The sequence below is a fragment of the Geotrypetes seraphini genome, chromosome 8, assembly GCF_902459505.1.
Source record: "Geotrypetes seraphini chromosome 8, aGeoSer1.1, whole genome shotgun sequence".
Lineage (NCBI taxonomy): Eukaryota > Metazoa > Chordata > Amphibia > Gymnophiona > Dermophiidae > Geotrypetes > Geotrypetes seraphini.
The window spans coordinates 83,152,660-83,178,833 of NC_047091.1; the positions used below are offsets into that span (position 1 = coordinate 83,152,660).

At 49.6% G+C, this 26,174-nt stretch overlaps 1 protein-coding gene across 3 annotated transcripts in view; it reads left to right on the forward strand.

The window, feature by feature from the left end:
- The window catches only part of TUT1 (terminal uridylyl transferase 1, U6 snRNA-specific), a 45,340-nt gene that overhangs the window by 5,304 nt on the left and 13,862 nt on the right, over positions 1-26,174 (forward strand). For 2 of the 3 annotated variants that reach the window (XM_033954270.1, XM_033954271.1), the window contains exons 2-5: positions 7,504-7,694; positions 7,987-8,196; positions 16,670-16,784; positions 16,868-16,998. In XM_033954270.1, the coding sequence (XP_033810161.1) occupies positions 7,504-7,694; positions 7,987-8,196; positions 16,670-16,784; positions 16,868-16,998 (647 nt within the window). Of the gene's footprint in view, positions 1-7,450; positions 7,695-7,986; positions 8,197-16,669; positions 16,785-16,867; positions 16,999-26,174 lie in introns of all 3 variants that reach the window. The other variant, XM_033954273.1, reaches the window with a different exon arrangement.

The following is a 26,174-nucleotide window of genomic DNA, read 5'->3' on the forward strand; positions in this document are numbered from 1 at the left end:
GTCCACTTTGTTGTTGGTTTTTTTGATTATGAACCCCATATTGTAGAGCTTACTAAAGGTTTGCCAGTCAATAGATGTAAAATTATTCCAACTCGGATCTACTCTGGGTGCATCTGCCCCTTGAAGGATGCGAAAACACCAATGATGATTAATAGGATCAACTAACGTAAGCCTAAGTTTTTGAATTTTGGTATTATAAAAATCAGCCAAACTATCAGCAGATAAAATAGATTCTTCGACAGCAACAGTACATGCCTCTAAATCATAAAGATCATTGACTAATTTAAAAAGGCTACTACTACTGGATGATACATTGCCAATTTTTGGGCGTAAAATTTTTTATCCCAGGATAAGCAGGCATGATATTCTCACATGTGGGGGTGACGTCATCTACGGAGCCCCGATGCGCTTTTTCAAGCAAACTTGATTGAAGATTTAAAGTTTGCTCTGCTGCTCCACGCATGCGTGCCTTCCTGCTCCACTAGAGGGCGCATCTCCCCCTTGTGGTCTCCAGTTCAAATTTTTCCGCTGAGCCTAGAAGTCGTGTATTTTTAGGCTCTGCCCCAACTGCCTTTTAGCACTGCAATTTTTTCTTGTTTTATTGAATTAGTCGCTGTGCGCTTTTTTCTCTTGATTTTTTATCTGTTCCTGCTTCATTTTGACCGACCCGGAGGCTTCCAGGTCGCCGCGGCTGTGTGGCTACTTGGGCCTCGGCCAGTTTCGTTTTTCTATGTCCCGGCCTTTGACCGGCTTTAAAAAGTGCACCCGGTGCGAGCGGCTTCTTTCCATCACAGACCCGCATCGCCGGTGCATCCTCTGCCTGGGGGCCGCTCATCCAACCGACTCCTGCCCCCAGTGCGCTACTTTTCAGAACCGGGCCCTTCGTCGAAGAAAAGCCCGCATGGCGGACCTTTTCACCGCCGACCAACCCTCTACCTTGGGGGGCCGACCTCGACCCCGGCCTTGACCTCGGCCCCGAATACCTCGGCACCACCTCGAGACCCGACCCCGAAGACCTCGGGACAGCAAAAAGCCTCGGCCCCGTGTAAGTCTCCTCTTCCTTCTTCAGGTTCCGCACCAGCGAAGAAGCCAGCCTCGGGGACACCGGCGACGCATGGTGGAACCCCCATGCTTTCAGCCCCGGCGAAGCCTCCCAAGCCTTCGGGCCGTGCCTCCACCACACGGGAATACTCTGACACGAGGTCGCCCCCCGGTGGAGTGCACCGAGGCATCGGACATGCCCTCGATGCTGTCCGTGCCCGTCTTCCAGGACCTACTCCGGGCAATGATCTCGTCAGAGCTGTCCGCTGCACTTGCCCATCTACAACCGGCCCAGACCTCGACCTCGCGTGCGCCGGACCAGCCTGAGCCTCGCATCGAGCCCCCTCGGGGCAAAGTGCGCCAGCTTCGCCGCATTTCATCCTCCTCGGATTCCTCCCCGAGGCGCCCGAGACACTATCCCTCCTCGGACCGCCACGGAGCAAAGCGTCACGCTAAAACGACCGAGACCTCAAACCGCCGTACCTCTAAGAAGGCCCGGAGTTCTCCCACACTACGAGGCCATTCACCGACGCCCCGTACAGGACCGCTGAAGGTGACGGAGTTATCACTCTCCAACCCTCGCATCCTCCTAACTCCCCCTCAGACCGGGGCTCCGAGCCGAGGCCCCAGGCTTTCGCCGAGGGAGTCCGGATAGAGGTCACCGATTCGACATCGATCGGTACCCCGTACCCCGGCATCGTCTCAGAGGGGCTCCTCGAGACGACGTAGGTCCTCGACCCCGGAACACTGCCACATTGTTTCCCCGGTCTCGGAGCGCAGGTCAGAGCATGAACCTCGATACTCGAGGGAAGCCTCCCCGTCCTTCTCCGCCCGACGGAGGTCTCGTTCACCGTCCCCACACGGGGCCCCGGGAACGTCTCGCCCCCTCCTTCACTCGCTTCGTCCAGGACATGGGCCACGCTCTGGACTTAGACCTCCAGTCCGACTCAAGATACTCTAAAGAGTACCTAGCGGAACTTGACTTACCGTCACCGCCCAGAGAGTCCCTTCGCTTACCGCCCAATCCGGTACTCCAACAGGCTTTCTTCAGGAATCTGGAGACCCCCTACATGGTAACAGCTGTCCCCTCCAAAATGGAGTCCAAGTACTGTACAGTACCATACCCAGGTTTCGAGCAACCACAGCTCTCCCACCAGTCGCTGTTGGTAGAATCTTCCCTGAAAAAGGCTCACCCCTCCCAGGTCTCAGCGGCGGTCCCCCCAGGTCGAGAGGGTCGGACCCTGGACAAGTTCGGCAGAAGACTGTACCAGAACGCTATGATGGCCTCTAGGGTACAAAGTTACACTTTCACCTTCACGTCCTACTTGAAACATCTCATTGGACTATTGGGAGCCTTTGCGACCGACCTACCGGCCTCAAGCCAAGGAGCCTTTAACCTGCTCCTGGAGGTCTTCTCCAACCTGTGCCTCCATTTATTTCACGCGGCTTATGATGGCTTCGAACTTTCCTCCAGAGAGGCAGCCTTCGCTATCGCCATGCGCCGCCTAGCCTGGTTACGCCTCGTCGACATGGACCCCAACTTACAGGACCGGTTGGCTAACCTCCCCTGCGTGGGCAAAGAACTTTTTGATGACACCATCGAGGCAGCTACGAAACGCCTTTCGGAGCACGAACGCTCGTTTGCCTCCCTCGTTCGGCAAAAACCAAAACCACCAGCGTCCAGGCCGTTCAAGGCCCCTCTTCGCCGCTACCCTCAAAAGTCTACCCCTGCCTTCTCACGGCCTCCACCCAGACGCCCGCAAGCTCACCATCGGGCCCCACCCAAGTCCCAATCGCCTGCGACCGCCAAACCATCCCCGTCCTTTTGACGGGATAAGCGGATGGGGGCTGGCCCCCTCCACCACAGCCCCAGGCCTCCTTCCCATTGGGGGACGCCTCAGAGCCTTCTACCCGCGCTGGGAACAAGTCACGTCGGACGCATGGGTCCTTGGCGTGATCTCATCAGGATACTCTCTCAACTTTCGGGAAAACCCTCCAGACAATCCTCCAAGGGCAGACAATCCTCCAAGGGCGTGCCCTCCCAACCGAACTCAGTTACCCCTCCTTCTCTCAGAAGCTCGAGGACTGCTTTGCCTACGGGCAGTGGAGGTGGTCCCCCCCCGACCAGCGGGGGAAGGGGTTCTACTCCCGTTACTTCCTGGTACCGAAGAAGACGGGAGACCTGCGCCCAATCCTAGACTTGAGGCGACTCAACAAATTTCTGGTGCGGGAAAAGTTCCGCATGCTTTCCCTACCGATTCTCTACCCTCTCATCGACGAGGGCGATTGGCTCTGCTCCCTCGATCTGAAGGAAGCCTATACACATGTTCCAGTGCACCCCGCTCACCGCAAGTACCTGCGCTTTCAGGTGGGGGACCTACACCTACAATACCGAGTCCTCCCCTTCGGCCTGGCGTCGTCACCCCGAGTCTTCACGAAGTGCCTCGTGGTGGTCGCAGCTGCCTTACGCGCGCAGGGCCTCCAGGTATTCCCCTACCTGGACGACTGGCTGATCAAAGCCCCGTCCAGGGAGGGGGTTATCTCAGCGACCCAACAGACTATTATTTACCTTCAAGGTCTGGGGTTCGAGGTAAACTTCCTCAAATCCCAGCTGCACTCCTCTCATTCCTTACAGTTCATCGGGGCCGTGCTGGATACGGTCCGACTCCGCTCCTTCCTTCCCCCTCCACGTCAAGAGGCGTTAGTAAGTCTGAGTCAAAGGATTTCGCTGCTGACTTCGGTATCAGCTCGGCAGATGATGACTCTTCTGGGCCACATGGCCTCCACCGTCCACGTCATACCCTTCACCCGTCTCCACCTGAGGATTCCTCAATGGACCCTGGCCTCCCAATGGCGTCAGGACCGGGACCCAATCAACCGTCCCGTGACAGTGACTCCTTCCTTGCAACGATCGCTCCTCTGGTGGGCCGACTCTTCAAATCTATCCAAAGGTTTACTTTTTCTCGCCCCCCCACACAGCAAGATACTCACCACGGATTCGTCGGAGTACGCTTGGGGAACTCACTTGGATGGCCTACGCACTCAGGGGATGTGGTCAACAGAGGACCGCCGCTGCCACATCAACGTGCTGGAGCTTCGGGCCATCTATCTCGCTGCTGTGGCTTTTCAACATCTGCTCCACGACCGGGTAGTTCTCGTCCGAACCGACAACCAGGTAGCAATGTACTACGTAAACAAACAAGGGGGGACGGGGTCTCGGGCCCTCTGTCAGGAAGCCCGGGCCCTCTGTCAGGAAGCCCTGCGTCTCTGGAAGTGGGCAATCTCCAACAACATCTTCCTTCGAGCGGTGTACATACAAGGAGAGCGAAACTGCCTGGCAGACAGACTCAGCCGCCTCCTCCAGCCACACGAGTGGTCGCTGCACGCTCAAACCTTACGACAGGTGTTCGAGAAGTGGGGGACTCCTCAGATAGATCTGTTCGCCTCCCCCCTCAACCACAAACTCCCTCAATTCTGCTCCCGGGTGTACTCCCCGGAACGCCTCGAGGCCGACGCCTTCCTCCTAGATTGGGAGGGAAGGTTTCTATACGCGTTTCCGCCTTTTCCTCTGATTCTGCGGACGCTGGTCCATCTCAAACCGGTGCGAGCCACTATGATCTTGATTGCTCCTCGGTGGCCACGCCAGCCTTGGTTTTCCCTTCTACTTCAACTCAGTACCAGAGATCCACTGCCTCTGCCTCTGTTTCCCTCTCTGCTATCACAGAACCAGGGTTCGCTGTTGCATCCAAATCTTCAGTCTCTTCATCTGAATGCTTGGTTTCTCTCCCCCTGACTTCTCTCCCTGTGTCGCAATCAGTCAAGGAAATACTGGAAGCCTTGAGGAAGGCCTCGACTAGAACCTGCTATTCCCAAAAGTGGACCAGATTCTCATCCTGGTGCTCCTCGCACGACCAGGACCTGGTGTCGGTCCCGGTCCCCTTGGTCCTGGAGTATTTGCTCCATCTTTCTCACTCCGGCCTGAAGACCAACTCCATTCGGGTACATCTTAGTGCAATTGCTGCCTTCCATCAATCCCTGGAAGGAAAAGCCCTTTCACTCCACCCCCTAGTTTCTCGTTTCATGAAAGGTCTTCTGAATGTCCACCCTCCTCTCAAACCTCCCCCGGTGGTTTGGGATCTTAATGTGGTCCTGGCTCAACTCATGAAACCCCCTTTCGAGCCATTAGACAAATGCCATCTGAAATTCCTCACTTGGAAGGTGATCTTCCTGCTCGTACTCACTTCCGCTCGACGAGTTAGCGAGCTACAGGCGCTGGTGGCGGACCCCCCTTTCACTGTATTCCATCATGACAAGGTGGTCCTCCGCACTAACCCTAAGTTCTTGCCTAAAGTGGTGTCTGATTTTCATCTCAACCAGTCCATCGTCTTGCCAGTATTTTTCCCCAAGCCTCACTCTCATCCCGGAGAGACGGCACTACACACGCTTGACTGTAAAAGAGCGTTGGCCTTTTACCTCCAACGCACTCAGTCTCATCGGACAACCCCACAATTGTTTTTGTCCTTCGACCCTAACCGGCTGGGTCGCCCAGTTTCCAAGCGCACCTTGTCCAACTGGTTGGCTGCTTGTATTTCTTTTTGCTATGCTCAGGCTGGTCTCGCGCTGCATGGTCGAGTAACGGGACATAGAGTCCGAGCGATGGCAGCCTCCATAGCTTTCCTCCGATCCACACCCATTGAGGAAATCTGCAAGGCTGCCACGTGGTCTTCAGTTCATACTTTCACCTCCCACTACTGCCTGGATACATTGTCCAGGAGCAATGGCCGTTTTGGCCAATCGGTATTGCGTAATCTATTCGCCTAAATTGCCAACTTCCCTCCATCCCTTTTCAATTAGCTTGGAGGTCACCCACATGTGAGAATATCATGCCTGCTTGTCCTGGGATAAAGCACAGTTACTTACCGTAACAGGTGTTATCCAGGGACAGCAGGCATATATTCTCACAACCCGCCCGCCTCCCCGAGGTTGGCTTCTTTGCTGGTTAAGTGAACTGGAGACCACAAGGGGGAGATGCGCCCTCTAGTGGAGCAGGAAGGCACGCATGCGTGGAGCAGCAGAGCAAACTTTAAATCTTCAATCAAGTTTGCTTGAAAAAGCTGTCCGCTTTGTAGATGACGTCACCCCCACATGTGAGAATATATGCCTGCTGTCCCTGGATAACACCTGTTACGGTAAGTAACTGTGCTTTTTGTGTCTCCTTTGTCAGTTTTTTGTAATTTTTTCAGTTTTTGCCTCCAAACTTCTCTGTGCTCTGGCGTTCCAGATTTTAACCATTGTCTCTCGAACTTCCTTAGTTCCCTTTTTAACATTAAAAGATCTGAATCAAACTACTCATCTAAATTTCTAAATCTCTTTCTTCTCAGTTTAATAGGGGCCATATCATTTAACATATAGGTACTAGTATTGATCCATGAATCCATAAATTGTTCAATCTCATTATTATGTTTAGAAACTATATCATAATGGGACCAAAATTCCACAGGGTTAATCAAACCTCTGCTAGCGTGCAATTTTTTATTTCTTGTTTTATCATTGTTTTTAGATTGAGTTGTCTTTGATTGCCAGTCAAATTCAAAATTACATAATCTATAATCAGACCATAAAGAGTTAGCCCAATTAGCTTGTTTCCAGCAAATTTTAGGATTTACTGGTTCTTTAGAAGAAAAGGTAATAAGATCTAATTGATGACCCTTTTAGTGGTTTTTTATTGGGAATGATTTGAAAAAGCCTTGTTTTGACTGTTTCTGCATACCATTCCTATTGCACTTGGAAAAGATTAGGTTCTTACATTGATAATATCTTTTCCAGTAAATAGGGTTGATATGCTGAACCCTCCACCCAACAATTTATCTGATGTGCCTGCTTTGACTCAAGCTTAATGGTCAGACTATTGCATTATGAAGAGTCTGTGCATATGATTACAAGGGAGGAATGGTTGAGCTCCATAAATGTTCAGGCTGTTTTATCTATTTTAAAATTCATCTGAGCAGACCAGTCACTTGGTGTCAGGGAATTCCCCGTACCCCTTCTTCTCCTGTCATCTTCTGTAGGGTATCACTAGCTTTGGTATGAACTGAAGGGGGAAGCAGAGATCAGGAGAAGGAAGAGAAGCTGAAAAGCTGTAATTGTCCATGCTTGTTCACGAACATTCTGCAGAACGCAGAATGTTCGTGAACAAGCATGGACAACTCTTGTTGTAAACTGCCTCGAACTTTCATGTCTTTGGCAGTATATAAGAATAAAATTATTATTATTATCCCTATCTACTGGAAAAGATATTATCAAGGTAAGAACCTAATCTGTTTATTTGGAATCTCAGGTTTTAGTTTTGGGTTCCAGTTTCACTCCCTTGTCTCCGATTCTCTCTTCATTTCCTTTCCTTCCACACCAGGAGCTGAACTGCAGTCCTGCTCCAGTCTCTGAACAGCTCCCTCTTCCCAACAGGACCAAGCCTGGATGATCACTTGCAAGGGAAGAAGCACCGGAAGTTGACTGAAGTTCGGGCTCAGAGGAAGTCTCAGGAAGAGAAGAGCATCTTTGTCAGCGGCTTCCGGAGAGAAACATCAGAGCTGGAGCTTTCAGAGTATTTCTCAAACTTTGGACCTGTCAGTAGCATAGTAATGGATAAAGAAAAGGTGAAAATGGCTGTTCATTTTCCTTTTCAGCTGAGGTTTAAAATACATTATTGGTAAATATTGAGACTCTTGATATGGGTACCCTTTTACTTTTTTTTCAGCTTATAGTTTTTTTCCATTGGTAGCTCAAGGAGATTTGCATTCAGGTACAGTAGAAATGTTTTTGAAATGGTAGCGTTTGAATGATTATATTTCAGGGGGTTTCTGAAGGGACAGAGAGGCAGGAGAACTGTCCGCGATGCAGAGTACTGGCCACTGACTTACGCCATGTCTTCTGTTTTATTTTCCATAGGGAATCTATGCAATCATAGAGCTCCAGGATCAGGCAGTGATGCATAAAGTCCTCTCCCATCCCCAACACTGCATGGATGGACAGAAACTGCGTGTGAAACCTCGTCACAAGAAAGATTTTAAGTACACCCCTCCCAAAAAGCAGGGGCCTGCAAGGGGTCAAGAGCTGAGCTTGGAGAAACTGTCCCAGGCACTGTGTCTTTGCAGTGATGTAAGTCCAGCTCTGTCAACACTGTCATTATCCCAGGACAAGCAGGCAGGTATTCTCACTAGTGGGTGATGTCATCCGACAGAGCCCCGATACGGACATCTTGCAAGCATGTCTTGCTTGAAGAAACTCAGAAGTTTCGAGATGCCCGCACCGCGCATGCGCCAGTGCCTTCCCGCCCGATGTAACGGGCGTGTCTCCTCAGTTCTTTTCTTTCCGCGGAGCTGAGAAGTTTCTCTTCATTCTGCGCTGACTGAATTTCAGTTTTTTTGCCTTCTTTACCCGCGTTTTTGTTTATTTCTTTGAATTTCTTTCATTTTTACTTTATAAAAAAAAAAAAGTTAAAATTATTTCTTCCGGCGGTTCGGCCGGGCCGGCCTCGTGGCTGCGGCCTAGCGCCTTCGACCTTGCAGCGTCGATTTTCCGGCCTATGTCCCGGCCAATCACCGGTTTTAAAAAGTGCAGCAAGTGCCAGCGTGCGATTTCGTTAACGGACCCGCATCGACGCTGCCTGCAGTGTCTTGGTCCGGAACACGTTCCGAAATCGTGCCGGCCTTGTTCCACGCTCACTGCGCGCTCGTTTAAGAGGCGTTGCTTGCTTTGGGAGTCGATGTTCAAGATGGAGACTGCCAAGGACCTGTCTGCTTCTACGTCTGCTGAGGTTTCGCCGGTCCGCTCGAAACCTGCATCGACGACTCCTGCATCCAGCATCGTGAAGCCAGCATCGTTTACACCGGCTACGGCATCGAGTTCAGCATCGACGCCTGCCTCCGTCTCTTCGGTTCAGGTACCGCCTTCCACTGTCCCTCCCGTGGTCATCAAAGTGCCTAAAGCTAGCAAGCAGAAGCACTTGGCCACGAAAGAACGCGAAGACCGTGCAGGAGGACCCCCTTTCGGTGCGGATCCCTCCATATCGGCTTCGCTTCGATCCCTGCTAGAAGCTCAGTTTGTCGAGCTTATGCAGACTATGGGACCCCGGCTTATCGCCAACATTCAGGGTGACATTCCGGCCCCGGTTTCAGGGGGCGGTCCGCCCCCTCCCCCTCCTCCTCGTCGTTCGATCTCGCTGCTCGACGAGGGGGATCGGCGGAGGGCGGCGGAATCCTCCAAGAGGGCTTCCCTTCCTGATATGCCGCCTTTGGAGCCCATCACACCTCCACGACAACAGGGTGCTAGGGCGGCCCCTGATAATCGGAGTCCTGGGCATACTGTATCGCAGGAGGAGTTCTTCCGCACTCCATACCAGACATGGGTGGCGCTGCGTGAGTCCGCATCTCTGCCACCTCTGCGATCCACGGCATCGAGTCCTATCCATTCCTTTGAGGCTTCAAAGGATCGATCGATGCATAGAGGATCTCGTTCCCCGTCCCGTCACCGGGAGGGGCATCGATCTCGGCACTCTTCTCGGCACTCCTCACGCCATTCGGAGGTGTCTCCGCAGAAAAAGATGCAGCGTTTGGGATACTCATCGTCGGATGTATCCCAGCCGGAGGGACCAGAGTATGAGGAACCATCTACCTCCTATTCTCCATGCCGGTCTCAGCTCTCCCTGGACCCGGAGGCTTCCACTTCGTCTAGTCCGTCTCGTCGGCCGGCCTTGGCAGACCAACTGTCTTTCTCATCCTTTCTCCGACAGATGGCGGATGACTTAGATGTGACTTTGGACACTGGGTCTAAATATTCTAAAGAGTATTTGGATACTATGCATTTGCCTCACCCTCCGGCGGAGACTCTTCGGCTTCCTCTGCATAAATTGCTGGACCAGACTTTCATGCGCTGTTTTGAGACACCGTATTCCATACCTGCAGTTCCCAGTAAGCTGGATGCTCGATACCGCATCGTTCACCACAAGGGGTTTGAGGGGGCTCAACTTTCTCATCAGTCCCTTCTGGTCGAGTCTTCTCTCAAGCGTTCTCACCCTTCCCAGGTCTACGCTTCCGTGCCTCCGGGCAGGGAGGGGAGAACGATGGACAAGTTTGGTAGACGTATCTACCAAAACTCGATGATGGCGACTCGAGTGCTCAATTACAACTTTTTCTTCTCTTCATATTTGGATTTCTTCTTGCCGGTGCTCCGCAAGTTCATCCCTTTCATCGATGCTCAGGCTCGTTTCCAGTTTGAGGAGGTGGTGGCGACCCTGTCCCAGTTGCGGCTGCAGCTGATGCAATCCTCCTACGATGCCTTCGAGCTCTCGGCACGTGCTGCGGCCTGTTCGGTAGCCATGCGTCGCCTGGCCTGGCTTCGCACTATTGATATGGATCCGAACCTCCAAGACAGACTTGCTAATGTGCCTTGTGCGGGAGCGGATCTGTTCGATGAGTCTATCGAGACTGTTACTAAAAAGCTTTCGGACCATGAGAAGTCTTTTCAGTCTATTCTGCGACCTAAGCCGAAGCCTCAGCAGTCTCGTCCCTCTAGACCGCCTCAAATCTACCAGAGGCATTATCAACCGAGGCAGACTCCTCCTGCGAGACAGCCTGCGAAGAGGCAGCCTCCACAGAAGACTCAACAGAAGCCTCAGATGCCGGCTGCACCCAAGGCTACTCAGCCTTTTTGACTCTCTTCCAGGGAGCATAACCGACGTTCTGTCTTCCCCTGTTTTTCCCATAGGGGGTCGACTCCATCATTTTTATCATCGATGGGAGTCAATCACCTCGGACCTTTGGGTCCTTACCATCGTAAGAGAGGGATACTCTCTTCATTTCCAACGGGTCCCCCCGGACCACCCTCCAAGAGAGTATCCTTCCAACTTGACGCAGACCGCTCTTCTCCTCCAGGAGGCTCAGGCTTTGCTTCGGCTTCGGGCCGTCGAGCCGGTCCCGTTGGATCAGCAAAACCATGGGTTTTACTCCCGGTATTTCCTGGTCCCGAAGAAGACGGGCGATCTGCGGCCCATTTTGGACCTTCGAGTCCTCAACAAGTTTTTAGTCAAGGAGCGGTTCCGTATGCTGACCCTTGCCTCTCTCTACCCCCTCCTCGAGCAGAACGATTGGTTATGCTCTCTGGACCTCAAGGAGGCCTACACTCACATCCCGATTCATCCGGCCTCCCGCAAGTTCCTCAGATTTCGGGTGGGACATCTACATCTGCAGTATCGAGTGCTTCCATTTGGCCTTTCCTCGTCGCCCAGAGTCTTCACGAAGTGTCTGGTGGTGGTGGCCGCTGCACTCCGGAACATGGGTCTCCAGGTGTTTCCATACCTCGATGACTGGCTCATCAAAGCACCGTCGGCCCCGGGGGTCATTTCGGCGACCTTGACTACAATTTGTTTCCTGCAGAACTTGGGCTTCGAGATCAACTTTCCCAAGTCACATCTTCAGCCCACCCAGTCTCTCCCCTTTATCGGGGCGGTACTGGATACCATCCAACTTCGAGCATTCCTTCCTCCTCAACGCATGGAGGCTCTTCTTCTACTCTGCCAGTCGGTGTCTTCTCGCCAATCCATCTCAGCGAGACACATGATGGTCCTCTTGGGTCACATGGCATCCACAGTTCATGTGACGCCTTTTGCCAGACTACATCTCAGAATTCCTCAATGGACCTTGGCATCTCAGTGGACTCAGGTGTCCGATCCGTTGTCCCGCCACATTGTGGTCACTCCTGCTCTACGGCAGTCTCTTCTCTGGTGGATGACCTCTTCGAATCTATCCAGAGGTTTGCTGTTTCACTCTCCTCCCCACCAGAAAGTTCTCACGACCGATTCATCGAACTATGCATGGGGAGCTCATCTGGATGGTCTTCGCACTCAGGGGTTCTGGACCAGTGCAGAACGACTTCATCAAATCAATCTCCTGGAGCTCAGAGCCATCTTCAATGCTCTCCAAGCTTTTCAACATCTGCTTCATGACATGGTGGTCCTTATTCGCACCGACAATCAGGTCGCCATGTATTATGTCAACAAACAAGGGGGCACGGGCTCGGCCCCTCTTTGCCAGGAAGCTCTTCGAGTCTGGGATTGGGCAGTCCACCACAACACCTTCCTCAGAGCTGTCTACATTCAGGGGAAAGACAACGTCTTAGCAGACAAATTGAGTCGTCTTCTCCAGCCTCACGAATGGACGCTCCACTCCGACCCCCTTCATCAAGTCTTTGCACAGTGGGGGACGCCTCAGATAGACCTCTTTGCAGCCCCCCACAACTTCAAACTGCCTCAGTTTTGCTCCAGGATCTACACTCCTCATCGCCTCGAGGCAGACGCTTTTCTACTGGATTGGGGGAATCGCTTCCTATATGTGTTTCCTCCTTTTCCTCTCATTCAAAAGACTCTAGTCAAATTGAGATCAGACCATGCCACCATGATTCTGATTGCTCCTCGGTGGCCTAGACAACCTTGGTTCTCCCTTCTACTTCAACTCAGCAGCAGGGAGCCAGTACTTCTTCCAGTGTTTCCTTCACTACTCACTCAACATCAAGGTTCACTACTTCATCCCAATCTGCAGTCCCTCCACCTGACAGCTTGGTTCCTTTCAACATAACTCCTCACCAGTTCTCTCAAGCAGTGAGGGAGGTCTTGGAGGCTTCAAGGAAGCCTGCTACTCGACAATGCTATTCCCAAAAATGGACTAGATTCTCTTCCTGGTGTATTTCCAATGCCACGGAACCTCAGCGAGCTTCCCTATCTTCTGTATTGGATTATCTTCTACACCTGTCCCAGTCTGGTCTCAAGTCTACCTCTATACGAGTCCACCTGAGTGCTATTGCGGCTTTCCATCAGCCTCTACAGGGGAAACCTTTGTCTGCTCATCCTGTGGTTTCCAAATTTATGAAAGGGCTTTTTCATGTCAACCCTCCTATCAAACCTCCTCCTGTGGTTTGGGATCTCAATGTTGTCCTGTCTCATCTTATGAAGCCTCCGTTTGAACCTCTCAACACGGCTCCACTTAAGTATCTCACCTGGAAGGTGGTTTTTCTGGTGGCCCTCACGTCAGCTCGTCGGGTCAGTGAGCTTCAGGCCCTAGTGGCGGATCCACTGTTCACTGTATTCCATCATGACAAGGTGGTTCTCCGTACTCATCCAAAATTCTTGCCTAAAGTGGTCTCTGAATTTCACATCAACCAATCCATCGTGCTTCCAGTGTTCTTTCCAAAGCCTCATTCTCATCCTGGGGAATCTGCTTTGCACACTCTGGACTGTAAACGTGCTCTAGCTTTCTACTTGGATCGCACAAAGCCACACAGAAATGCTCCTCAACTTTTCGTCTCCTTTGATCCAAACAAGATGGGACGACCTGTTTCGAAGCGCACCATCTCTAATTGGATGGCGGCTTGTATCTCTTCCTGCTATGCCCAGGCTGGATTATCCCTTCCCTGTAAGGTCACAGCCCATAAGGTCAGAGCAATGGCGGCCTCGGTAGCCTTCCTCAGATCGACACCGATTGAGGAGATTTGTAAGGCTGCCACTTGGTCCTCGGTTCATACATTCACCTCTCATTATTGTCTGGATACTTTCTCCAGACGGGATGGACAGTTTGGCCAAACAGTGTTACAAAATTTGTTCTCTTAAGTTGCCAACTCTCCCACCATCCCATTGGGGTTAGCTTGGAGGTCACCCACTAGTGAGAATACCTGCCTGCTTGTCCTGGGATAAAGCAATGTTACTTACCGTAACAGTTGTTATCCAGGGACAGCAGGCAGCTATTCTCACGTCCCACCCACCTCCCCTGGGTTGGCTTCTCAGGCTAGCTACCTGAACTGAGGAGACACGCCCGGTACATCGGGCGGGAAGGCACTGGCGCATGCGCGGTGCGGGCTTCTCGAAACGTCTGAGTTTCTTCAAGCAAGACATGCTTGCAAGATGTCCGTATCGGGGCTCTGTCGGATGACATCACCCACTAGTGAGAATAGCTGCCTGCTGTCCCTGGATAACAACTGTTACGGTAAGTAACATTGCTTTTCTGACTCGTGATTTAAATCAATTTGCTTTAAATCAAATCCACCCTCGTATCAAAATTCCATGCTATGGATCTCAGGGCAAGTGGTGGCTTCCCTATGTCTATCTCAATAGCAGACCATGGACTTTCTCTCCAAATATATGTCCAAACCATTTTTAAACTCGGATACACTAACTGCAGTTAACCATATCCTCTTGCAATGAGTTCCAGAACTTAAATATCTGTTCTGTTGTGAATACACAGGAGTCCATACTGTAGCTCTTGCTTCCCATATCCCGCAAACTGCAGAAGACTATCACTTTAAGAAATTGAAAATCTATTTATTTATTTAAAACATTTATAATCTGCTTTTAACCAAAGTGATTCACAATCAGCATACATAGCATCAAAGACATACATGTCTACAAATATCTAAATAACAAAAATTAATAAATAAAACAAACTAAAATAGGGGTACATCTTGTCATATCTATCAGAAAGGAAAGTTACATCATCATAACCAGGGAAAGTACTTCTAGCAAAAAAATGCCTGTGCAAAATGTAATAAATTTCCACAGAATCTCAAAAAACCTGTCGAAGCATTCCATAAGACAGAACCGGCAATAGAGAAACAGGATTTGTAGTCTTCACATATTGCACTATATCTCTTTTGCATGTGTCAAGCATTGAAACATGATTGCAGATAAAGACCAAATGGCCCATCCAGTCTAACATCAGCAGTAGCCATTATCCCTTCCTCTCTCTAAGAGATACCACATGCCTATCCCAGACTTCTTGAAATCAGACACCATCTCTTAACTTCATCCTATGCCCTCTCATTCCAGAGCTTCCTTTCAAATGAAAGAGACTCGACTCAGGTGCAATTGCTCCACATAGGTATTTAAACATCTATCACATCTAACCTCTCCCGCCTTTTCTCCAAAGTATACACATTGAGATCTTTAAGTCTGTCCCCATTCGCCTTTTGATGAAGACCACGCACCATAACTAAGCAACAAACGGTTCTCAAATCTCAATACTCTGGATGCTCTGTATCCCATCTGCAGTGGAGAACAGTTATTCCTTCTGCAAGCAAACTCAGAAGGTGTGTTTTGCTCTGCTTTTCTTTATTATTTTCGGGTTGTTTTTCTGTCGGATATTTGAAATTCTTCATGGTTTTGGTGTTTGGAAGTCCCCTATTCGGGCATATTTTGCTAGGGAAAGGACTTGGGAGGACTGCTGCTCTCAGGCCAATCTCACAGAGTACCTGTGGAGCCATCCTGCTTTGGGTCCCTTCAGGAGCTTGGAGTCCATCCATCTGGGAGCAGCTCACCTGCTGATTTTATCAGAGGCTTGAGTGCAGGTTGTGTGGCCCTGAGTAAGAGCACAAGGGGTATCAGGAATCTGGTTGTATATTTTCCCCCCTGTTGCTGCGTGAGGAATCTTGGGGGTGGGAATCAATAGTTGGGGCTCCAGCAATTTCTGAGAGACATCCTTTCCCTGCAGCCAGGCTGATTCAGACAGACAGGCACCTGAAGTCACAGTGAGTACTCCCATTATTCCCTATGGGAAATATAGGGGGTTCTGGAGTTTTGAGATCTGCTCAGAAGAACCGAACAGCAATGGGGAAGTGCATGGTGACTGATGATTCTGCGCTTCTTCTCCAGTCTGATGTTGCGCAAGGAACCTCAGGTCCTCTGATGCAAGGCTTCTTGGATTTTGTCAGCCTTTTATGGAAAGCTTATTTAATGGGATCGAGAAGCACTGCGCTGCCTGCAGGCACACCTATTTCTGCCTCGGACATTGCCAGTGTCTGGCTCAGACTTTTGCTACTGTGCCTAAGATAAGAACAGATGTGTTTCAGGTACTGGGGTTTTCCCTTTCCTCTTGGGAGGTCTTTTAGCTCCTGCTTGTTACACTTAGCAGATTGGCTCTTAGTTGCTCATGTGAGTTGCTATTGTTCAATGTTTGCTTGTTAAATGTTTATGGATCTTTGTTCTGTTTTCTAAGTTTCAGAGCACAGCAGAATAGATTGTAAGCTCTTTCGAGCAAGGACTGTTTTCTTACTCTTTGTGACTGTGCAGCGCTGCATGCATCTGGTAGCGCTATAGAAATAATTAATAGTAGTAGTAGTAGTAGTAGTAGTAATATGATTCTTGCTGGGGAAGTTCATTTCCTTCGCTTTTGCTTTTCTTATGTTTCAGTGGAGTTTGATTGCTTTGGTACCAGCTGAGGAGGGTGCTGTGCTCCAGTTCAAAAGGGGAGGAGTTTCAAGTTCTTAAAATGATACCCTTCTTCTGCTTGTGGGAAATGGAAATCAACAGCTAGAGTACAGACTCCTGTGTATCCTAACAGAACCCAGATTATCAAAGCATTTTGTTTGCATTTTTGGCTGCTGCACCCTGGACTGCACTAGGGTTATTGAAAGATGTAGATGTCAGGTTTTCTTGTGAAAAGGTTAAGTGCAGGGCGGCATTGGGAGCATTGAGGACCAATGGGAACAGAGATTTTCTCTGTATTATCTGAAAAGTGTAGGTATATGGAAGGTAGGAAATTATAATACTCTGAACAGGTAAGGATGCTGACATTCCCTCTTCTGTTTGCAGGTGGATGAGCAGCTGAAACAACTGGTTTCCCTCTTTCAGTTCTCAGAGAATGAACGCAAGTTGCGAGAGCTGCTGGTCACATTACTTCAGGAGGTTTTTTTTGAATTCTTTCCTGGTAGGTCTCTTAAGTGAAGCCTCCACCTCATTGCTTGCTGCCTGATGAAGTGAGGGTTATACTGATAAACTGTCTTTCTGCAGGCTGTGAGGTCCTCCCTTTTGGCTCATCGGTTAACAGCTTTGAAGTACATGGCTGTGACTTAGATTTGTTTCTGGATTTGGAGCACACAAAAACTTTCCAGGCGAGTGCTAGGAAGCCACAGGAAGAGAAGGTAAGAGCTTCCCTTCTGCATGTCCTTCCTTTTACCATCCCAGGGTAAATTAGGCCACCTTTTGTTCTTTCAAGTTTTATTAAAATTTTATTTCGCCCAATAGTATATGCCATCTGGGAGGTTTACAATCTACAATAAAAACATATTCTAGGCTCAACAACACACAGTAATAAGAAAAGGCGGAACTATGAGGGGGGAGTACAAGAGGTTGGAATTTGCGTCTTCCAGAGCTCTCCAACCAGCTCCATCCAGTCACCTTCCTCTATGTTCAATATTTCACTCACTCTTCCTTCATTCCCTTGGTTTAGCTTTTTTATTTCCCTTTCCTTCTCTTTCTCTTGCAGGTCCTGCACTACTGTCCCTTCCCATGGGTCCAACACCTCTAGGTGCATATTGATGATATCACAGTGATGTCAAGATTGTGCATTAGACTTCTATTTTTTTTTTAAATCATTTTTATTATTGAGGTCAACCAGAGAAACAAAAGGGAGTAATAATGTCTAGTCCTTCGGATGAGTAGTAAAATCAATTGACTTTAGTTTAAAAGGTCTTTGAATTAAAAAAGAAGATGCAACACTATATTATTTCTTTTATCCCAGAACAAGCAGGCAGCATATTCTCACACATGGGTGATGTCACCGACGGAGCCCTGTTATGGACCACTTCAAAAGTGCATTGCCACTTTAAAAACTTTAGAAAGTTAGCGATAGCCTTCCCGCCCGACACAGGGTGTGCGTCTCCTCAGTTTTTTCATTTCTGCGGAGCTAAAAAGACACATTTTAACGGTTGTTAAAGTTTTTCTTGCCTTCTCGCTCTCGCGGATTTCTGAGTTTTAGTCAGTTTTTCCCTTTTTTTTCTTTGGTGTTGCTTTCTTCTTAAAAAAAAAAAAAATCACTCTCTTAAAATTTAACTCATCTTCAAGTTTGACTCAGTGGAGCCTACTTGTTCATTTTAGCCTTCGACTTCAATTTTGATGTGCTGCTCTTTCCCCTCCATGTCAGGCTGTTGACTGAGTTTTTTCAAGCGATGCTGTGTTACAGCTTCTTTCGTTCTTTTGAAGCCCCTGCATTGTCTTCAATTTTGTTGCTAAAAAAAAAAAAGAGAGAGAGAAGATGATGAAGAAAAGGATCTTTATTTTTCTTCAGCAATGGACTTTGTCATCCTGGAAGTTGATAATGTTTTTGGACTTCCCCGCACTGGATATATGGGGCCAAAGTGTCGACACAGCAGGATCGAGCGACGTCGACTCTGCTGAAAATGTCCAAAGAAACAAAGACACCAAAGACTGCTTGATGTCGCTGTCGACTCCGGTGCCGATCTCAGTGACACCGCATATATCGGCACCAGCAGTACTGTCTTCCTCCGGTGTTTCATCATGCTGTTTTGAGTAAATGGGTTAGCACGCCATCCCTTCCTACATTGGGACTCGGGTCAAACTAGCATTGAGTCAAGTCATGCTGACCTCGAAATAATCCCGTAAGCGCCTGATCTTGAGGAGTGGCTTGGTATAGGCCTCATTCTCATGGGACCGGAGCATGATACCGCTGGTACTGGTGATAACGCCATAGGTACCGGTGTTCATATATGTCCCGCACATGCCCAGTCCCGCTCTTGTGAAGTGCCTCGACATCCTCACGGCACTGGTGCTCGACACCAATGGTACTGGTGTGTTTTCCTTCAGTTCCAAAAACTTGGACTCAACTCAAAGTTCAAATCATGTTAACTTCAATGCAGTCCCGTAAGTGCCCGGTCCTGATCTGTGGCTCAACATCAACCTCATCCTTATGGGACCGTTACGCGACACCGATGATACCGATAAACAGCCCAACGGTACCGGTGTTTCTCCTTAACTTCAAACAACTCGGACTCAACTTCACCATACTGACTTTGATGAAGTTTCGTAAGCGCCCAGTCCCAACCTCATCCTTGTGGGACTGGAATGTGACACCGATGATACCAAAGAATAAACTGGAGTACCAGTGCTCTCCCTTAAGCAAAATATTGATAACTTGCTACAGGAGGAACTGGGTGTGTGTTTTTCACTGTATCCATGTCGACCCCAACTCTCTCGGTGTCCATCTAGTCTGAATCCATCTCGGCACCGAACACAATCTTGAATCTTCAACACTAATTCTCCGCCACTGGCCTCATTTTATCTAAAATCTTGACTTGGCTGGAGACTAAGCGGGAACCAATTCTTTCTGCATGATGATGCTATTTCTTCAGCTTTAGCTTCAGCTGCTCACAGCATCATCTTCCGCTGCCTGACTCTGCTTCTTCAACCTTGACCAAATTTTTTAGGGAAATATTATTTTTTTTTTATTATTCTTTATTCATTTTATATTTACATCAAGTGTACAGAAAATAATTACTTCTTCCCTTTTTGAGAGAGACCGGACTAGAGTCTCCGTTTTTTGTCCCCCTTTTCAGGGGCTCCTATGAAGCTTGTTTTCTACAGAGTGATGCCTATTTCTGCATTTGATACGCCTCAACTTCTTTATGAATCTCTAGTGTCTATACACCTGCTCCTTCTCATTCTAGAGGGTAAAGGCAGCATTCAACTCAGTGCTTCAAGCTGCTTACCTTCAGTCTTTGCAGCCTTTTTGACGTGTTCCTTTGGAGCATATCCTCAAAACTAAGACTTTCTTTTCGGTGTTGCAATGGAAGGAGAGCTGACATTCCTACTGTACTTCGAATTGATTTTGTCCACAGTGTTGTCTTCTGCTGCTTGACTCTGCCTTCTCAGTAATTCCATATTACTAATACAAGAAGAATCGATGAACATTGACTTTTTCTGGCTGGTGGGAACTAACAAGGGTGGAGAGCCTATCAGTTAGTCTTCCTGTTACTTCAGCTATTCCCTTGTTTTGCTGCGATACAAGATCATCCAGGTGTATTTGTTCTTCACTGCTCTTCCACTGTTCCACTAATGTTGGAGGGTGTCTGCTTGGGAGCATCCAGACTATGCCACAGTCTCCTCCATTCCTTTATACTTCATGCTGGAGGTTTGGGAGTGGCTGTAGGGGAGGAGGAGGCCACTCAATTCTTTTTAGGATGTTTTTTCTTCTCCTGTTTTTGATCGCAGCTTTTTCCTTATTTTTACTAGTTTGAGGGGTATTTCTGTATTTTCTCCTTACATTGCCCTCTTTTCATTTTTGGGCCCCTTAGCCTTTTGGCCTTGGGACCTTTCATCTTTATGCCGCCTTCTGGCTGTTAACATCCTTGAGTTCTAGGGGTCTGGTGTTTTTTCTCCTTCTCACTCAATTGGTTTTCAACATCTTTCAGTTATGCTGTTCTTTTCGCACCCAGGTGTATTATTTTTGCCCTTCCCAAGTCTCAGCTCTCTGGGTTTCAAGGAAGCCTGTTTTCTCTGTCCTTCCTTTTGGCTTCCCACATGTGCTTGCGCTTTTCAGTCACTTTGTGCAGTTTGAGCTACCAAGCCCTTCTTATGGCCTATCATCTTTTTTCTGTATGACTACCGTATTTTCACGCATATAACGCGCACGTTATACGTGTTTTTACAAACCGTGCATAGCCTTGCGCGGTATACGCGTGAGCGCGCTATATAAATTTTTTTTTACATAGTTCCCCCCCCCCCCCGACGCACCCCCCACCCTGAAGGACCGCTCGCACGCACTCCCAACTGCACCCCCACCCTGAAGGACCGCTCGCACCCCCACAGCCTCCCGACCCCCCCCCATCATGTAGAAGCTCCTACCGGTGTTCTGCTGCTTCTTCTTCCGGCGGTTCGCCCTTTCTCTAACATCAAGCCCTCTTGCCCCGCCGACTCCCCGACACGATTGGGGCAAGAGGGAGCTCAAGCCCTCTTGCCCCTGCCAACGGCGGCACCCCCAACACGATCGGGGCAAGAGGGAGCTCAAGCCCTCTTGCCACCCGACACGATCGGGGCAAAAGGGAGCCCAAGCCCTCTTGCCCCGCCAACTCCCCGACAATATCGGGCCAGGAGGGAGCCCAAACCCTCCTGGCCACGGCGACCCCCTACCCCCACCCCGCACTACATTACGGGCAGGAGGGATCCTAGGCCCTCCTGCCCTCGACGCAAACCCCCCTCCCCCCAACGACCGCCCCCCCAAAGAACCTTGGGCACATGGTTGGGTTGGGCCCATGTGCCTCAGGCCCCGCCCCCAGGAGGGACCTAAGGCTCCCTGGCCTATTCTGATTGGCCCAGGCGCCTTAGGCCCCACCAATAGGCGGAGCTTTGGGACGGATGGGCCAATCCGGCCTCATTCCGTCGTTGGCTGCCTGCCGGACAGGCGGGTTTGGCTCCCGTCTGTCCGGCCAACTACACAAAGGTAAGGGGGTGGGGGTGTCGTGAGGGTCGGCCAGGGGGGTCGCGGGTCGGCTGGGGGGGCGATCGGAGGTTATTTGGGGGGGCGGTTGTTGGGGGGAGGGGGGTTTGCATCGAGGGCAGGAGGGCCTGGGATCCCTCCTGCCGTAATGTAGTGCGGGGTGGGGGTAGGGGTCGCCATGGCCAGGAGGGTTTGGGCTCCCTCCTGGCCCGATATTGTCGGGGAGTTGGGGAGTCGGCGGGGCAAGAGGGCTTGGGCTCCCTTTTGCCCCGATCATGTCAGGGGGGGTAAAGAGGGCTTGAGCTCCCTCTTGCCCCGATTGTGTCGGGGGTGCCACGGTTGGCTGGGGCAAGAGGTCTTGAGCTCCCTCTTGCCCCGATCGTGTCGGGGGTGCCGCGGTTGGCTGGGGCAAGAGGGCTTGAGCTCCCTCTTGCCCCGATCATGTCGGGGAGTTGGGGAGTCGGCGGGGCAAGAGGGCTTGGACTCCCTTTTGCCCCGATCGTGTCGGGGGGCAAGAGGGCTTGCCCCGATCGTGTCGGGGGTGCCGCGGTTGGCTGGGGCAAGAAGGCTTGAGCTCCCTCTTGCCCCGATCGTGTCGGGGAGTCGGCGGGGCAAGAGGGATTGATGTTAGAGAAAGGGCGAACCGCTGGAAGAGGAAGCAGCGCAGGCGCAGGGCTCACGGAAGGGCCGGGACCGCCAAGAGAAAGCAGCAGGACACCGGTAGGAGCTTCTACATGATGGGGGGGTCGGGAGGCTGTGGGGGTGCGAGCGGTCCTTCAGGGTGGGGGTGTGGGTGCGGGTGGGAGTGCGTGTGAGCGGTCCTTCGGGGTGGGGGTGCGAGCGGTCCAGCGAGGGGTGAATCGGACGTGGGGGGGGCATCAGGCTTTCAGGGTGGGGACAGGACTTCAAGGGGGAGAGGAGAGTCGGGGCGGGCGAAAGGAGAGTCGGGGTGGCCAGAGGAGAGTCGGGGCGGGCGAAAGGAGAGTCGGCCAGCATGCGCGGTATACGGGTGTGTGCGGTATATAAAAATTTCTGCACATAAATTTGTGTTTTCCACGCGCTATACCCGTGTGCGCGTTTTACACGGGTGCGCGTTATCTACGTGAAAATACGGTACTTTTCTTCAGTTTTGGCAGTGACCCTAATGAAGTTTTTCAGTCTTTGGCCTCTCCTCTACAAAGAGCATTTCTTCTTCTGAACTTGCTCTTTGCCTCTGTATCCACCTGTTTCAAATTTGAACATTTTTTACAAGGCACTTGAAGGTTTCTGAGGCCACATGGAACATTACAAACGAGACTGTCTTCCTACTTCTCAGTGGATGCTTACTCTTTCGCAACAATGTCTTTTTATACATCCTCTATTCAGCAGTTTTTTTAATGCTGTATGACCTCCTCTATACTCTTCGCAGGTCTTTTTTTTTTTTTAATTTACTTTCCTTCTCTTCTAGGAGTGCTGTTGACAACCCATATCCTTATACCTAGGAAGTGCAACTGGATGTCCTAAACCAAGGACTTTAGTCCTTCACGGAGTACACTTTTTCAGATAACCTTACTGTGTTCACAGTGTTGTCTTTTGCTCTTAATGTGTTTTCAACATTTCTTGAGTTCTGGAAATTAACTAGCCTTGTACTCCGTAAACACATGGAGCCACAGGGTCTCTTCAGTTCTATCAAGAGGCTCAGAAAATCTGGTTTTCATCAGTTGCTTGCCTCATTCTCTTGACGATTGTCTGTTTGTCCAGGGGAGCAGAATTCCCTATCAGGCAAACTCAGCATAATTATTTAGCTTAATCGATGGACTACTAGCTCTGCAGCTCTCCATACTTTTAAGTTCAATGGGGCACTCCACAGGCGGACTTCTTGGTGACTCGCACCAATTTTAAGCCGCCCCACTTTTATTTCAGAATATACTCCTTGCATTATCTGGACAACAGGCATCTTTTCTAGATTGGACGAGCATTTTTTTTTTCCGTCCTTTCTTTTCATGTTAATGATTTTGATTAATCTACAACAGGAGTTAGCCACCATGCTTCTCTTAACTTCTAGGTGGCTCCGATAACATTGGTTCTCCCTTCTTCTTTTCCTCAGCACAAGGGAGCAACTACCTCTGCCATTTTTGTCTACTCTGCTTTATCACTAGCATGGACATTTTCTATGTTTCAGCCTGCAATCATTTCATCTGGCAGCTGGGTTTCTTTCGTGCTGAACTCTTCTGTATTACATCGCTCTCAGCCTATCCGCAAGTTTTTGATGTCTCCAGGATACCAGCCTCACTATATTGTCCTCATAATCAAATGTGGGTTAGGTTTCTTCCCTGGTGTCTTCTTCATCACCCAGAACCCACTTCCTTGTTGATTGGAATGGTGTGGATTTTCTCCTTTGTCTATTAGAATCTAGTGGAGGGAAAGCTTCTTCCGGCTTGTTTCAGCTTTTCACATGGAATCAAGGGACAACCTCTCTTCTCCACCCTTGGTCTTCAGATTCTTGAAAAGGCATTTCAAGATGACACTACCTCTCAAACGTTCACCTATAGTCTGGGATCTTCATGGGATTCTTTCCAGGTTAGTGAAGCCTACATTTCAGCCAATGGTCACAGCTCATCTTCAGTTTTTCATCTGGAAAGTTGTTTTTGCCTATCTTGCTCACTTCTGCCATGAGGGTCAGTGAGTTACAAGTGTTGGAGGCAGATTTATCCTTCACAGTTTTTCTCTATGATGCAGTGCTTCTACGCATGCAATCATAGTTTCTATCGAACAGGGTGGCGAAGTTTCATCTTATTCTCTCCTTTCTGGTTTATAAGTGTGCTTGGCTTTTTACATCACCAGGATAAACACTTATACGACTTCTCCCCAACTCTTTGTTTCCTTTGATTTTAACAAGTTGGGGACATTTTATTTCTAAGAAACCGGTTCCTCACTGTTTGGTTACCTGTACTTCATTCTGTTTTGCTCAACCTGGTCTGAACCTAATGAGTCAGGTCACAACCCATAAAGTGTGAGCTAGGGCAATTTCTGTAGTTTTCCTTTAATTTACTCCTATTACGGACTTCTGTACAGCTACCCCATGTCCTCAGTTCACATATTCACTTATTATTATTGTCTGAAATTTTTTCTCCAGATGGGATGGGCACTTCGGCCAGTTTGTATTATAAAATTTATTTTCTTGAAGGCCAACTCTCCCACCATCCAATTCTGGTTAGCTTGGAGGTCACCCAAGTGTGAGAATATGCTGCCTGCTTGTCCTGGGATAAAGCACAGTTACTTCCATAATAGGTGTTATCCAGGGACAGCAGGCAGATATTCTCACAACCCACCCACTTTCCCTGGTTTGCTTCTTAGCTGGCTTATCTTAACTGAGGAGACATGAGATATGTGCCCTGTGTTGGGTGAGAAGGCACTCGTGCATTCGCAGTACGGGCTATCGCGAACTTTCTAAAGTTTTAAAGTAGCGATGCACTTTTTGAAGTGGTCCGTACCGGGGCTCTGTCAGTGACATCACCCATGTGTGATAATATCTGCCTGCTGTCCCTGGATAACATCTGTTATGGTAACCGTGCTTACTTTGCCTATTGTTTAAGTTAAATTACTCTCTCTGTTTAGAAACATAGAAAGATGACGGCAGAAAAGGGCTACAGCCCATCAAGTCTGCCCACTCTTCTGACCCACCCCATCAAGTCTGAGTGCTAATGACCCAGATCCTTAGCTCGACCCCCATAGGGATCCCATGTGGATGTCCCATTTATTCTTAAAGTCTAGCACGCTGGTGGCCTTGACCACCTGCACTGGAAGTTTGTTCCAGTGATCTACAACCCTTTCTGTGAAGAAATACTTCCTGGTGTCACCATTAAATTTCCCTCCTCTGAGTTTGAGCGGGTGCCCCCTTGTGACCGAGGGTCCCCTGGGGAAGAATATATCGCTTTCCGCCTCGACACGACCTGTGATGTACTTAAATGTCTCAATCATGTCTCCCCTTTCTCTACGCTCCTCAAGAGTGTATAGCTGTAGTTTGCCCAGTCTTTCTTCGTATGAGAGACTCTTGAGTCCGGAGACCATTCTAGTGGCCATTCGCTGGACAGATTCAGCTCGAAGCACATCTTTTTGGTAGTGTGGTCTCCAAAATTGCACACAGTATTCCAGGTGAGGTCTCACCATGGTTCTGTAAAGCGGCATTATGACTTCAGGTTTGCGGCTGATGAAGCCTCTATTGATACATCCCAACATTTGCCTTGCCTTGGATGAGGCCTGCTCCACTTGTTTGGCAGCCTTCATATCTGCACTGACGATTACTCCCAAGTCCCGTTCTTCTGAAGTCCTAGCTAGTGTTTCCCCATTTAAGGTGTAAGTTTTGCATGGATTTCCGCAGCCGAGATGCATGACCTTACATTTCTTAGCGTTGAAGCCCAGCTGCCATGTCGAGGACCAGTTTTCCAACGTGATCAGATCCTGCGTCATATTATCCTTGAGATTGCTTTCACTTACTATATTACACAGTTTGGCGTCGTCGGCGAACAGTGTTACTTTACCCTGAAGCCCTCGGGTCAAGTCCCTTATGAATATGTTGAAAAGGGATGGTCCCAGGACCGAGCCCTGCGGCACTCCGCTAGTCACTTCCGATGTCTCAGAGAGGGTGCCGTTAACCACCACCCTCTGAAGTCTTCCACTCAGCCAATCGTTGACCCATGCAGTTAGTTTCTCACCTAACCCCATCGACTTCATCTTGTGCAATAGTCTGCGGTGTGGGACACTGTCAAAAGCTTTACTGAAATCCAAGTACACTATGTCCAGAGACTCTCCCGAGTTTGCGGATTGCCTCCCGTTAATGAAGACTAGTAAGAGCTTGAATATTGTTTTAAGATTCTGGGAATTTTT